Raw genomic sequence first — 15,882 nt, 5'->3', positions numbered from 1 at the left:
TAGCACCCACTCCACATATGCCTCCATGGGGCCGGTGTTGGTCGATTCAGCGATCCCTGCGATGCATAGGTTGTTGCGGCGCTATCACGCTTCAAGGTCCTCCACTTTTGCAGCTGTTTTCAGCAGGCGCTTGAATAAGACATTGTGGCCTGCAGATCATCTGCATCAGAGATGCGCTGCTCAGCAGCCTCTATGTGGGCTTCATGTTGCTCCAGACAGCCGTGCATGTTCTCCATCCGCGTGCCCAATTTGTCGAAGCGCGTATCTATGGCCTTAAATCCAGAACGCAGATCAGCCATAATGGCGGCGGCTCCCTCCGCCACCAGCACCTGGAGGATCGGCAAGGCCAGGTGGGTCATCGTGCGAAACTTCTTCTCCACATCCTTCCTTGGGGGCCTCGAAGGTGAGCTGCCTTTGTTTAGGGTCACCACGACCCATGACTGCCAATCGCATGCTGCAATGAGGTAAGGGAACCAAATTGCCTCTACCGGTCAATAGAGCAGGACACAATTTACACGGGGGGACCCCTACAGCCCCGCCATCTCACGGTTTATGATTCCGACCATAGGCAAACAGTAGACGTCAGTGGCACCCCTCCACCTCGCACCATCAAATTCCTACTGCACATCGTGCCCAGATCAATCATTATAGGAAAGCCTTGGGCCTCATATGCGCCAATCATACCCAGAGAAGCTACAGCAGCCGTTAGCTGCCCAGTCCAAGGGTGAAAGACGGCTGTTCTCAGTTATGCATCATGAGGGACACTTCTCTCCCTGATCTTTGGACTGGGTAAGAGTGGTCTGCTTAATTCAGACACTCTGTTCATCACCACCCCCTTTTCTGAATCATTTCATAAAATAGGCAAAACAGACCAACCTGCCAACTATCCTCAGATTAGTTTGCCTGATATAAATTCTAAGTTAATTGCCCAAACCCTATTAAAGCACCATGCCACCGGGGCTTTTCATACTGGACTGTTACCTGAGGAGCAGGGGGTTTAAGGCCAAAATAATCAACAATGGACCACTCTTTCACGATGTGGAATGTTGCAAAGAGCTCCATTGAGCTGGTAGGTGACCTTCGCAGCCGCTTCATTGACTTCCGGAAGGCATTCAACAAGGTGGATAGAGGCTGCTTTGGTGAAAGCTTCTACAGTGGAATATATCGGAGGCCATTAGATCTCCTGACCAAGCTACATAGCGAAAACAGAGTACAGGTCAATCTTGATAGGACAAGCAGCCGGTCAAGGAAAATCCTAGTAGAGAATGGCATATGCCAGGGGGGGGGGGGGGGGGGGGGCGGTGTCTTACCCTTCTGCTCTTTAGTTGATTTATAGCAGATCTCCCCAGAAATTAAGCGCCAGTCACCGTTTTCTCCTAAGATTGGGGGTAGACATTAACTTCCTTATGTATGCGGATTACCTGGTGGTGATGGATCTTACGCCTATTGGGCTCCAACACAAATTAAGCGTGCTCATCTCTTATTGCCTTGAAAACAAACTAACGATCAACACTGAAAAGACAAAAACCCTGTTCTTTGCAAAAATTAAACGGAGATTTACTTGTTATTTTTTTTAGGAAATGCACTTCTGGAGCAGGTTCAATGGTACAAGTACTTTGGTATGATTTTCTCTGTTGATTTACGATGGGACAAACATCTGGCAACAAGGAGACTTGCACTGAAACTGAAGTGAATGGCTTGAAACGGGTAGTCTGCAAATTCGACAGTTACTCCTTTGAGCCATTAAGTAAAATCATACAGGTCAAACTAATCCCCCAGGCCCTATATGAAGTGGAGGTGTTGGCGATGCATAGAATGGTCAGATGGGAAGGGTTAGAAAATAGCATTTTGAAATCACTCCTTGGCATACCAAAAACTGTAATGGTTCAAGCTATGTGTGAGTTGACAGCTTGGAGAGCTCTGGCGGACACAAGAACCATGCGATTTTATTTGACTAAAAAGGAGTCCACTGTGATAAATCATCAGTATTAGTTCTCCCTGAGGTAACATATTTTCCCTGGTTTGAAGAACCCAGATTCGGTTATATCGGAGCACCTAGAAATTCCTTATAAGCGCTTTGAAGAGGGCGAAGTAAAACAAATCAGTCAATTAAAGAGCCCTCTTAGGCAGTGGGCTGAGAAAAATCAGAAAGAGCGAGAATTTACAGGGAACACGAGATCCGTTTGCCCTTCTTAATTTCTCAGGGATATATATACTGTTATCCATATCTATACAGAATCCCAGAAAGGATGCTGCAAAATGAAATCCTACCCTTGAGGGTAGGATTAGAACTGCGATGGCGGATGCCAGGGCAGAAAGCAGAAATAGTCGAGAACCAGGGTCACTGTCCATGTTAGCAGAGTAACAAGTACCCAGTGAGCCACCTACTAATGGAGTGTGTGATCTTCCTAGAGGAAAGGAAGAAGATTCTTCAAACTTGGATAACTGGGTCTTTAAACGAGCCAGACTGACTTAGATCTTGAGAACTGCTTTTATGATGACTCTCCACAATGCACTTTATTTCTTATTGCTGAGAATTGATGTATATGCTCCAGCAGGGCTAATTGTCCTGACAAATGAGATTTTAATATGGATTGACAAACTCATTTGTACACTATGAAGGCCTGTAGAATGCTCTCTGGTTGCCCAGATGGATGAAATAAGTCCTGCATGCGGTTTGTTAATCTGAAGCACCCCGACATATTTTGACACATGTGGGACAAGTGGACTTAAGACTGCCCAATGAGTTTTAATAGATGATATTTCACTTTATGTACTATTTTAAACACGTTTTAGGTTAATGCTATGTACTGGCTGCACTGATTTCATGAAGTGCTATTAACTGGCGATTTTATGATGTGTAACTGAATTGTGTCAATGAACTCGGTAATGTGCAATATTTTTTAGAAGAATGTATTTCTTGGAAATAAAATAATCAGAACCTGAACACGAGACTAGCACTGTTCAATTAGGGAGTGCAATTAGGAGGACCAAAACTAAGTTATGAAAACCTGGTGTATACAAGACTTACTAGGGAGATTATTAACAAAGTATTTCCAACTGTATGCCAATATTTAGAGGGTAGTTGAAAGTAACAGTGTTTGTAGTGAACTTAAAACAAATGGCAAGCTGCCCAGGCAACAACATATATTAAAATAAATAAATAAACGTTTCTACTTCAATCCATACGAATCACAGCAAGCGACTCGCAGTAAAGGTGGCATTATGCTTTTGGTTATTTTCCAATCTATACAAAAAGGTCAATATTAACATGGTTTCAAACCTGGTTTCCATCTTTGAAACTTAATCCAAAATCAATCAACTTAAAGCATTCCTCTTCCCCACTCCACAGAACGTTGCGTGGTTTGAGGTCAGCATGGACGTAACCCTCTCGATGAATGAAGGACAGGGCGTCCAAGACATCTCGTGCACAATGCTGGATGGTCCACATGGAGCAGCCCTGGTGGCTTGTATACAACAGCAGCTCCGACACACTGATGTCCAGCAGTTCCAGTAGAAGGCAACGCGTAGGCCCATTCAGAGAGAGGTGGTTGGTGAACACTCCATACAGTGCAACTAAAGAGAGAACATAATGTTTCTTATGTATTAGACACTCATTAAAGTGATGACATATTGTATACATCATAGCTGCTTTTGGATTCAAACGTACTAGATTAATAAGAATTGGTGTTAAATTTGGTGCCAGCAACATGGCCCTCCCCCTTCTATGCACAGCCAACCCATGCAACCCGCAACCACTTACACATTGATAGGAGCAACAAAACAACAAGAGTAAAGACCAAATATTTAGGTTGGGGAATGGGGTGGAAGATGTTGGGTTAGGTTGACTTGTGTAGTGCACTAATCACCTGAGATGGTATCCAGGTGCTTGGGCAGGTGTGTACATAAGTTTGCAAGAGTATTCATGAACACTAAATGGCAATATGAAGATTAAGTAAGAAAAATGAGCAAAGTTAAACTTGAACTTAAAGGGGACCGAATAAATGAAAATGGGAAAAGCAGATCAAGATTAAAACACTAAATTTAGAAAACTGGGTCAGAACAAAAAAATATATAGGATATACATTGGCTTTGAAAAACAAAAACTTATCACCCATTTCTTAATTCGGCATATACAAGTGAAATCTCTTAACTTTTCTATAGTCCAGGCACAAATTCCGCTATAATGCTTTGTGTGCAGCTTATTTATTTTCCACTGTGAGGTCACACATGTATGTACCTTTTCCTCGGATGGTGACAGCAACACTGGTGCAAAGTTTATTGCACAAGAATGGTGCCCAGACTTCTAAAGCACCTGGACTCCTTTGCTGTATTGCATTTGCAGCATAAGAGGTAAGCCATTGGCTGTCAGGGCATAAGTAGGGCATTTCTAGATCCTGCCCTATCTCAACAGTACTCACTAAGTAATTTACAGACAGAAGCACGGTCCTATGGAACACCTCATCAGTAGGGCAGGTCTAATTATGGGCTTAATTTTTCCAGATTTGGACGGGTGCATAAAATCGATAAGCACAGCTACAATTCAGTTAGGAGGTGAAGCACTTTTCATTGATTTTAGAAACCACTTGTGCTGCCTGCCGCCACAGAAGATTATATTGGTCACCAACAGTCCAACACCATGCGACATGTGCTTAGCCACACACAAAAAAGCCCATGTTTTCCACCCCTTGTGCGCTGGCCAAATTTTTGTGCTGTGCGGGCGAAATAGAGAGTGGGAGGAGTTCGGACAGACCCCGGCCATTGTTAGCACACACCCACCGTGACAGTCGGGGGTCGTCCTGAGCACCAAAGGGGTTAAGGAGATACAATATATAACCGCAAAGTACTCCTTCACAGCTGCACCTTTTCGCTGGCAGTCAGGTGGAAAGAGCTCGGACCACAAGATTCATAAAATACCGTTTAGTTTATTTGTATTCTTCTCACAAACAAACGGCAGCCATTACGCGTTTCTTCCCTCCCAGGGGACTTGATCACATGACGCGCATCAACCATTGGCATCTAATTTTAAAGGTTTACACTCGGTTTCTGTCTTTTTTTTTTAAAATGTGAACCACGTTGTTAAGACCTTGCACCATTGGCGTGGGTCTCGCTTCCATTTTTGCTGTTGACTCATGTATTTTTGCTGGTGTTATATGTTTGGGCACTATGCTACTGCTATCCAGTGCCACAGTGCAAGTGCTCCCTATTGTAAATTGATTGTATTAATCAGTGGTTCCATGTTTAGCTATTAGGTTTACTGGTCAGACCCTAGTATAGTGCACTGAGTGTGCACAGGGCATGTAAATCCAAATTATGCTGGTGGGCCTGCAGCACTGGTTGTGCCACCCACAGAAGCAGCCTTGTAAAATGTGTCTACCGTCTGCCATTACAGAGCCTGCGTGCAGTCTGGTACTGTTAAGCTGACTGGGCAAGTGCACCCACTTGCCAGTCCCTAAACCTTCCCTTTCCTTCATATCAGTCACCCCTATGGTAGGCCCAAGGGCAGGGTGCATTGTAAGAATAAGGTAGGACAAGCCGTGGTGTGTGTGGCATGCCCTAATAGTGAATTACAGCCATTTTCGTTTTTTACTATTGCAAGGCTACTTGTTCTCCGTAGGCCAGAAAGGGCTGTTGGAGTTATTACATTTTATAATTCTAACTGTCTCAGAGAACACTGTAGAAATTGGAGTTCAGTATGTCTGAACTCAGAATAATAAAATACATCTTTTAGTGAAGTTGGTTTTAATATTCTGTGTTTGCAAATACCACTTTTAACCCCTTTAGTGCTTCTGACGGCCAATGGTCGTCAGAAGCACTACCTCCCTGGTGCTGCGCACGTCCATTGGACGTCACCAGGGAGGGTTGTATTTAATTATTTGCTGCATCGCACCTGTGTTTTTTTTTTTTAAAGGTTTGCTGTGGGGGAGACGTGGAAGGCTTCAGGCATCATCTCCCGCCCCCCCTTCCGCCCATCTGTGACGTCAGCGCGCCACGAGGCGCTCTGACGTCACTGAGTTCCCCACCGGAGCCGAGGACAGCAGCAGGTAAGGCCGCGCTCGACTCCGAGGGGGAAATCTCGCTGGAAACAGCCTCCCCAGCTTTCAGGGAGGCCTCGTTTGAAAGGGGAGAATCTCCCCTTTCAAACGAGGCCTTCCTGAGAGGGTTTCCTGGCCGTGGATCGCAGCAGCGCTGCGATCCACGGCCAGGAAACCCCACTAGACACCAGGGATGTCTTTGGGGGGGGGTCGGCCTTTGTGGTGACGGGTCGTCCCCCCCCCTGGGGGCACATTTTTTTATTATTTGTCTCTGCTTTCCCTGGGGGGGTGCGATCGACCCCCCAAAAATATCGACAATACGCAGTAAATAAAAAAAAAAAAATGGCGGCGATATTTACAGAGGGTCGGTCCTTTTGATCAGTGGCCGACCCCCTCTGGGGGAAATTTTTCTTTTGTATGTATATTTCTAAGGCCCAGACTTTACCCAAAGGTCTCTGTGCGCCTGACATTACGTTACATGAGGCAAACGTGCCAATTGTGAGCAAACACATGCAAGAGGTTGCAAACAGTTTATTACAGGATGGAAAAGGTGATGTGTGCAGGTTACAGAAGCATACAAAGTACATGTTGAGTATCTGCCATTGCAGTATTATACCTCTAACTCAAGATCAAACGTTACATATGCAATGGTGGCACTTGTGCAAGTATCAAAAGCAATCAAAATGTAAGATTTGAAAAAAGTGACGTGTGCATGTTACAAAAGTCAGAGAGCTTCACAATAGCATCAGTACTGATACATGATGTGAAATTTGTAACTGATCAATTTACAAAAGCAAACATTAGGGTACATGAGGCGTAAGTGACAATTGTGAGCAAACACATGCAAGAGGTAGCAAACAGTTTATTACAGGATGGAAAAGGTGATATGTGTGCAGGTTACAGAAGCATACAAAGTACAAGTTGAGTATCTGCCATTGCAGTATTATACCTCTAACTCAAGATCAAACGTTACGTAGGCAATGGTGGCCCTTGTGCAAGTATCAAAAGCAATCAAAATGTAAGATTTGAAAAAAGTGACGTGTGCATGTTACAAAAGTCAGAGAGCTTCACAATGTCAAGTCATAGGGTCTCAAGGCGCTTAGGGAGGGGAAGAGGATTACTTGTCAAATATCCACGTTTTAAGTTGCTTTCTGAATGCTAGGTGGTTCTGGGTAAGGCGAAGGTAAGTGGGGAGTGAGTTCCATGTTTTAGCAGCCAGGTATGAGAAGGATCTGCCTCCCATGGTTGTCTTGTTGATGCGAGGTACAGTGGCGAGGGCTTGGCTGGAAGAACGTAGTTGGCGGGAGGGGGTGTAGAAGGACAGTCGTGAGTTGAGGCATTCTGGTCCGATGTCGTAGAGTGATTTGTGTGCGTGGGTTAGCAGTCGGAAAGTGATCCTCTTATTGACGGGTAGCCAGTGGAGGTCTTTCAGGTGACCAGAAATGTGTTCGTTACGCGGGATGTCTAATATGATCCTGGCTGAGGCGTTTTGGATTCGTTGGAGTTTAGTGGAAGTACCTGCGTAGAGGGTGTTTCCGTAGTCCAGTCGGCTCGTGACCTGAGCATGGGTGACTGTTTTTCTGGTTTCGGTGGGGATCCAGCGAATTGTTTTTTTGAGCATGCGAAGAATGTTGAAGCAGGATGAGGATACGGCGCTGACTTGTTTGTTCATTGAGAGTGAAGAATCCAGGATAACGCCTAGGTTCCGTGCGTGGTCTTTCGGGATGGGTGCTTTTCCAAGGGCTTCCGGCCACCAAGAGTCGTCCCATGCAGAGGGGGATGTACCTAAGATGAGGACTTCTGTTTTATCTGAGTTCAGTTTCAGACGGCTGTGTTTCATCCATTCGGCAACTTCTTTCATTCCTTCGTGTAGGTTAGTTTTGGCGGTGCTGGGGTCATTGGTGAGAGATAGGATCAGTTGAGTGTCATCCGTGTAAGAGATGATGTTGAGGTTGTGTTGGTGGGCGATGGCCGCGAGGGGGCTCTAGCATCAGTACTGATACATGATGTGAAATTTGTAACTGATCAATTTACAAAAGCAAACATTATGGTACATGAGGCATAAGTGACAATTGTGAGCAAACACATGCAAGAGGTTGCAAACAGTTTATTACAGGATGGAAAAGGTGATATGTGTGCAGGTTACAGAAGCATACAAAGTACAAGTTGAGTATCTGCCATTGCAGTATTATACCTCTAACTCAAGATCAAACGTTACGTAGGCAATGGTGGCACTTGTGCAAGTATCAAAAGCAATCAAAATGTAAGATTTCCAAAAAGTGACGTGTGCATGTTACAAAAGTCAGAGAGCTTCACAATAGCATCAGTACTGATACATGATGTGAAATTTGTAACTGATCAATTTACAAAAGCAAACATTAGGGTACATGAGGCGTAAGTGACAATTGTGAGCAAACACATGCAAGAGGTTGTAAACAGTTTATTACAGGATGGAAAAGGTGATATGTGTGCAGGTTACAGAAGCATACAAAGTACAAGTAGAGGTATAATACTGCAATAAATGGCAGATTTTCAAACACAAGATCAAACGTTACGTAGGCCATGGTTGCACTTGTGCAAGTATCTAAAGCAAACAAAATGTAAGAGTAGAAAACTGTAACAACAGAAAAATGACGTGTGCATGTTACAAAAGAGTACCAAAGACAAGTAGAAGGATAATGCTGCAATAAATGGCAGACACTCAAACCACAAGAATACACAGGAGGCACTTACATAGTCATGGAGAATAGAATTTTCTATAATGCAAGGGATTCCTTCAGATAAAAGAGAGGGCGTGAATTGAATTTGGAAGTGTCTTTGAAGGAGGAGAATTTTGAGGTCAGATTTGAGTGCCTGGGAGGAGGTGGTGGTCTGGAGCTGATGCGGAAGTGACTTCCTGATTCTCAATTTTTTTTTAAAGTAAATGAAAAATGGTACTGATATGGACAGGGGGTTGGGCCTTCTGATCAGTGGCTGACCCCCTGTGGGGGACATGCAATCAAGTATGGGGGCATACTTGATCATTTATGTGCCTGGATTTAACTGGGGGCGAGATCGCCCTTCAAATATTGAAAGACAAATGTAATGGAAAATGGTAGCGATATTGGCAGGGGGTTGGTCCTTCTGCTCAGTGGCCGACCCCCTGTGGGGGCAATGTTGAAAATCTATATATATCGGAAAATATTGGAATTTCTGTTGGGTGCACCATTGGCTTACAGGAGAGGCATAGGCATGCACATAGCAAAGTGCATATGTGAAGAGGTTAGTGGGTTACTGCTTTTGTGCCCTTTTGTTTTTCGTGCTTTCCCAGTATAAGGACTCAAACTATATTGCCTACCAGTATAGATGGCATGTTACTGCTAGACTACATCATGTCCTGTATGATGTAGCATTTCCTATAAAGTGATGTGCAAATGTCTCTGTGCAATGTGTGTGTGTTGTAAAGTGCTCTGACACGGTACACTGGTGTGAGTGTTATTATAAAAGTGAAAGAATCTGAGACACAGTTGTTATTGAAATTTGAGGGGCACTATGGAGCTTGTGAGGGAATCCATGGCAGAGGTGGTCATTGGTGGGCTTCCTTTGAGTTATAGTATAGCTTGATTTTTATTTGGAATAGTAAAGCGGTGATATTGCAACAAAACACTGGTCCACCTGGAAGGGCGCCTTTTCTTGTAATGATTTATGTGGATATATATATATATATATATATATATATATATATATATATATGTATATATAAATAGGTATATATAAATAGGTATATATAAATAGGTATATATAAATAGGTATATATAAATTCAGAAACACAAAGGATGCTGTACTCCAGAGATTGGTTTCTGCGTTGTTTTATTTTCACCACAACAGGTGGTGGTGAAAATAAAGCAACTATGAAACCTGTAGTGCGGCATCCTTTGTGTTTTCGAATTTCAATCTTGGGTAAGGTTTCTACCCGTTGCTGCCTGCACCAGGTATTGAGCACGCTGACATTTTGAATTGTTATATTTATATACATATATATTTGCAGAGATATTTCTTAGTGCTGAAGATCTGCATTATGTAGTCAGGTAGGTGGATAAGTAAAGCCACACAGTAGAAACACTTTGTAACAGATTAAGTGTATGTGAGAGAGGGGCTATGGAGAGATGAGGGGCACGTTTGCAAGCTTGGTAGTGGGCGCATCAAAGATGGTCATAATGTGCAATTGTAAATCATACGTTCCTCCGTAGGCATCTTGGTGCCAAAATGATGGTCGCACTGGCTCCCACCAGCGCTAAAAGGCTGTGATGATGGGTATGTGGCAAGGTAAAGTAATACTGCGTTTTTGTTTCTTTCTTAGTCTTTTTTGGAGAGCGTACTGATTTTTCAAAGGTAAGGTGACTTCGTCATTATTGATTGAAACACTTTACTCTTGCACACACCCACTTACACGTTAAAACCAACAATCTATCTGCCTTCTACATAGGTTAGTGTTTTAAAAGGATAGTTTAGGCACTAAAAGAGATGGCCCATCAATGGATGAATGCCACCCAGGCCCTAAATCTGGTTCTGGAGTCCAGCTCTGAGGCAGGATCAGAGACTGAAACAGCAGATACTGAAACAGCATCTGAGGGAGAGGACAACGGAGCCGAATCTGGGAGTGAATTTTCAGTCGGCGCAGTTCAATCCGATGACTCATCGTCCAGCGATTCTGAAGGAGACGATGTCAGTTGTGCTGTCCCTTTGCCAGCACAGTCTGTGCAGCAGGACACCCGTAACCGGTTACCTCAACCCAGAGTGCAGGCACGTGCGGCTGCACACACAGACGGTGTGCTGTCTTGGCAGCCTCCCAATTTAGTTCAGCCCCAAATTCCGCCTTTCACTGGCGATGCTGGATGTAAAGTCGATACTGCAAATTTTTTGCCAATTGACTACTTCCATCTCTTTTTTGGGTGTGACTTCCTAGAAAAAAATTGGAGCAAACAAATTTGCGTGCCGAACAATTTCTGAGGGAGCAAGGAGGCACTCTAGGGCCTCATTCTCGGGTGCGCAAGTGGACTCCCACTTCTGTAGGGGAGTTGAAGATATTTTTAGGCCTCACGCTTAAAATGGGGATAGTGCATAAACCAACCTTGCTATCCTATTGGTCTACTCGCGCGGTTTGGTTAACCCCCATCTTTGCACCATACATGAGCAGAGATCGTTTTTTGCTTTTGCAGCGCATGCTGCATTTCAATGACAATTCTGCTGCATTGCCCCGGAACCATCCAGACCATGACAGGTTGTTCAAAATTCGGCCTGTTGTGGATCATTTGTCTGCCAGGTTTCCAGAGGTTTGTACTCCTGGAAAGAATATAGCCATCGATGAGTCCTTGATCTTGTATAAAGGGCGGCTGCTGTTTAGGCAGTACATTCCGAGCAAACGTGCTCGCTATGGCATCAAGCTGTACATGCTGTGTGAGAGCACGACTGGCTATGTGTATAGCTTGAGAGTGTATACAGGGAAGGACACAACTCTTAACCCTGTAGGTTGCCCTCCTATGCTAGGAGTCACAGGAAAGATCGTATGGGAGCTTGTCCAGCCACTTCTTCACAAAGGTTATAACCTTTATGTGGACAATTTCTATACAGGAGTAGAGCTGTTCAGTGAGCTCTACAAAGCTGGCACCGTGGCTTGCGGTACAGTTCGTTGTCGCCGCAAAGGATTTCCGCAGGAGCTTGTTTGCAAGAAGCTCCAGAAATGCCAGAGCCTTGCGTTGCGTTCCAAAGAACTGCTCGCAGTCAAGTTCTCAGATAGGCGTGACGTGTATCTGCTCACTACAATTCATGATGAGAGCACTTCCCCTGTCACGGTTTGGGGTCAAATGGCCGAAGTCCACAAGCCTACATGTATACTTGATTACAACAAGTACATGGGCGGTGTGGACAAGAACGACCAGGTTCTTCAGCCATACAATGCGAGTCGTAAAACTCGCACTTGGTATAAGAAACTGTTTACGCACCTGATGCAGATGTCAACATACAATGCGTATGTTTATCGTCAGACCACCACAGGAATTCACATGTCTTTCCTTGACTTTCAGTTGTCCGTGATTGAAAGTCTTACTGCAACAGAAGCAGCGGCCTCTACTTCAGGTGTTCTGGAGGACGTGGCAAGGCTGCAGGAGCGACACTTTGCAGATAAACTTCCTGCAACAGGCAAAAAGGAGCGACCATGTCGTCGTTGTAAAGTGTGCTCAATGCAGGGAAAAAGGCAGGAGAGTCGTGTTTACTGTCCTCAGTGCCCAAGTACGCCCGGCTTATGTTTTCCTACTTGCTTTCTGTTGTATCACACTAAAGCAAAATACTGGGAAATTGACTGAGGTGGAGCTGACAATAGGTTAACCGTTCAGTTGGTGTGCATGGATACCTACTGTGGGCCACACCTTTATCTGTTTTCAAAACTTGGTAGTTGTTCTGTTCGCCAATTGACAAGTGCATTATAGTCCCCAAGCTGCTCATACTGGTGGACAGAACATATGCCACGTTGTCATGGAGTATCCGCGTTTCCCATTCCACCGTTCATCGTAGTTTATTATTTTCTTTTTTGCAAGTTTTTGAAAATTCCAGCATGTTTGTCTTAGTTTCAAAGGTAGATATGCTTGCTCAGCTCGAGATATGGCCTTGCGGAATACTCGAGCACCCCCCAAAAGCTGGTTGTATTGAATGTCAATAACACCAGTTTTTGCAAGAGGGGTTACCTGGGTTTTTGGCCCCGTGCTAGACGGCCATCTAGGGAAATCTACCAAACCCACACATTTCTGAAAAGTAGACACCCGGGGGCTTCCAAGGAGGTATGGCTTGCGTGGATCCTCTAACGTTCCTTTACCCAGAATCCCTTGCAAACATCAATTTTTGCTGAAAAAATAAATTTTTTCACATTTTTTTTGTGTGGGAAAGCGTGGCATCACTGGGCTCACACAAATTTCCTCCCACCCAGCGTTCTCCCAGGTCTCCCGATAAAAATGGTACCTCACTTGCGTGGGTAGGCATAGTGGCTGCAACAGGAAAAGGTCCAAATCGTACGGTGGAGAAATTACAATAACCAATAGCAACATTACCTTCTTTTTTTGGGGGGGGGGGGGGGGGCTGAGTTTACAGCCCGGGGCTCGGCGGGCATCTTTGGAAACTACCAAACCCAAACAGTTCTGAAAACTAGACACCCTAGGGAGTCCAGGGAGGTATGGCATGCGTGGGTCCCCCAATGTTTTCCTACCCAGAAATCCCTGCAAACCATAAATTTAGGTTAAAAAAAAACAGTTTCCCGTAAATTTTTGGGTGGGATCTCCGTGTCGGCACAAATGTCCTTCCACCCAGCGTTCTCCTTGTTCTCCCGAGTAAAATGATACCTCACTTGTGTGGGTGGGCCCAAGGCCTGTGACTAAGGCAGGGGGGCTTAACTTGTAAAACGTAAATACTACTTTTTCAAAATTCATTTTCGGACTGTTCTGCTTTGGGGCACCCACACAAGTGAGGTATCCTTTTACTCAGGAGATCAAGGGGAACGCTGGGTGGTAGGACATTTTTGCCGGCACGGAGATCCCACGCAAAAAAGTTTGGAAAAGTGATATTTTTAACTAATTTTAAGGTTTGCAAGGAGTTCTGGGTAGGAAAACATTGGGGGACCTACGCATGCCATACCTCCCTGGAGTCCCCCGGGTGTCTAATTTTCAGAACTGATTGGGTTTGGTACTTTCCAAAGAATACCACTGAGCCCTGGGCCAAAAACTCAGGTGCCCCCTCCCCAAAAATCAAGGTCGTTTTGCAATTGGGTGTTGTAAATTCACCACCGTTCGATTTGAACCGTTTCCTGTTGCAGCCACTATGCCTACCCACGCAAGTGAGGTACCATTTTTTTCGGGAGACCTGGGGGAATGCTGGGTGGGTGGAAATTTGTTGATCCACGCAGATTCCAGAACTTTCCACCACAGAAATGTCAGGAAAATGTGTTTTTTTTGTCAAAATCTTAGCTTTGCAAGGGATTCTGGGTAACAAAACCTGAGGGTAGGCCAAGGAGTCACCCCATCCTGAATTCCCCTGGGTGTCTAGTTTTCAAAAATGTATAGGTTTGCTAGGTTTGCCTAGGTGCTGGCAGAGCTAGGGCGCAAAAACAAAAGGTAGTCTTTTTGTCCAAAAAGGCCAAAATTTCATTGGGAAATTGAGGTGCGACCATGTTGCGTTTTGCGCTGTTTCATGTCGCAGCCACTATGCCTACCCACGCAAGTGAGGTACCATTTTTTTCGGGAGACCTGGGGGAACGCTGGGTGGGTAGAAATTTGTTGATCCACACAGATTCCAGAACTTTCCACCACAGAAATGTCAGGAAAAAGTGTTTTTTTTCAAATTTTTTTAGATTTCCAGTGGATTCTGGGTAACAAAACCTGGTGGGAGGCAGTTGAGTCACCCCATCATGAAATCCCCTGGGTGTCTAGTTTTCAAAAATGTATAGGTTTGCTAGGTTTCCCTATGTGCCGGCCGAGCTAGGGTACAAAAACTACAGCTAGGCATTCTGTCAAAATGGGTCATTTTTCACTGCGAAAATTGAGGAGTGTCCACGTCGCGTTTTACGCCGTTTCCTGTCGCAGGCACAAGGCCAACCCACACAAGTGAGGTACCGTTTTTATCGAGAGACTTAGGGTAATTCAGATTTGTAAAGTAACTGTTATTGCCTGTTGAGTTTTGATGCTTTTCTGCCTTCCAAATGAAAGACATTGTGTAAAAAATAAGTCATTTTGAAAAATGACCAATATTTCTCATGCTAGTATGAGTATTCCCAATTTTGAAAATGTGTAAATATGAACTATTTCTAAAATCTATAATTTGTACCCGTTTCAGAAATACATTGGTGTATTTCATAACGATTATTCCAAGTATACATTTTCAAAGAATAATTGCTCTAAAGCCAGTAGATAATAAAATTCCATTGCAAGTTGCTGCTCAGTTTTTGGCTCTGGATTCGTCGGGTTCTTGGTAAACCTACAAGTCCTATATATCCCCACAACCAGGAAGGTCCAGCAAATGTAACGGTATATTGCTTGCAGAGAGCAGTCATAAATATAAGAAGTTACAGGTGAAAACGTTGACACAAAAGGCTGTTTTTTTCAACTAATTTTCATTTTTTCCAAAAAGTAAATGCATGTTTCTATAAAGAAACCTTCATGGATTTAGACAAATAACCCCATTCTGAATTCAGAATTTTGTCTACTTTAATTAAATGTATAGTATTCCAGGATCCATTATTGCTTTCATACTAATTTTTACCATTAACTAGAAGGAGGTTGGAAGCACTAAAAATAGCAAAAAAAGGCTATGTCCCAGAAAAATGCCAAAACTGTGTGAAAAATGTTTGTTCTATGACAAAAGACTGCCATTCCCTAACAACTGGGGAAATGGTGATTTCAGCCCCACAAACCCTTTTTTGATACCATTTGCAGGGAAAAACCCAGAGGCCTTCCTTTGCAGCCCGTTTTTCAAATTTTTCAAAAAAACCTAAAAATTCACTGTATTTTGCTTAATTTCTGGGACCCCTCAAAGGGGATCCACAAACTCTGGGTACCTTTAGAATCCCCATGATGTTGGAAGAAAAGGACGCAAAAATGACATGGATCCCTTATGTGGTCAAAAAGTTACAGAGGCTTAATCGCGAACTACTACAAATAGCCAAAAAAGGGCTCAGCACTGGGGGGGGGAAAGGCCCAGCAGTTAAGGGGTTAAAAAGTTGGTATTGACGTACAAAGGCGCAAGTGCGTTGGGAGGTGGAGCTGGGGCGTCCACTCTCGCAGAGAGAGTGGGAGCAGGTATTCTATCGCGCGCATCACACAACAGCTAA

The 15,882-nt window shown here is 44.2% G+C and overlaps 1 protein-coding gene across 1 annotated transcript in view; it reads right to left on the bottom strand.

Annotated features, from left to right (window-relative positions):
* Positions 1-15,882, bottom strand: part of UHMK1 (U2AF homology motif kinase 1) — a 229,876-nt gene that overhangs the window by 194,574 nt on the left and 19,420 nt on the right. The window contains exon 2 of the mRNA XM_086964500.1: positions 3,284-3,576. Within this exon, the coding sequence (XP_086820626.1) occupies positions 3,284-3,576 (293 nt within the window). The remainder of the gene's footprint in view (positions 1-3,283; positions 3,577-15,882) is intronic.

This window comes from Lissotriton vulgaris, chromosome 1_1 (genome assembly GCF_964263255.1).
Source record: "Lissotriton vulgaris chromosome 1_1, aLisVul1.2, whole genome shotgun sequence".
In the NCBI taxonomy this organism is placed as follows: Eukaryota; Metazoa; Chordata; class Amphibia; order Caudata; family Salamandridae; genus Lissotriton; species Lissotriton vulgaris.
The sequence above is the reverse complement of the archived record's forward strand: the minus strand, read 5'-3'. Positions and strand labels throughout refer to the sequence as shown.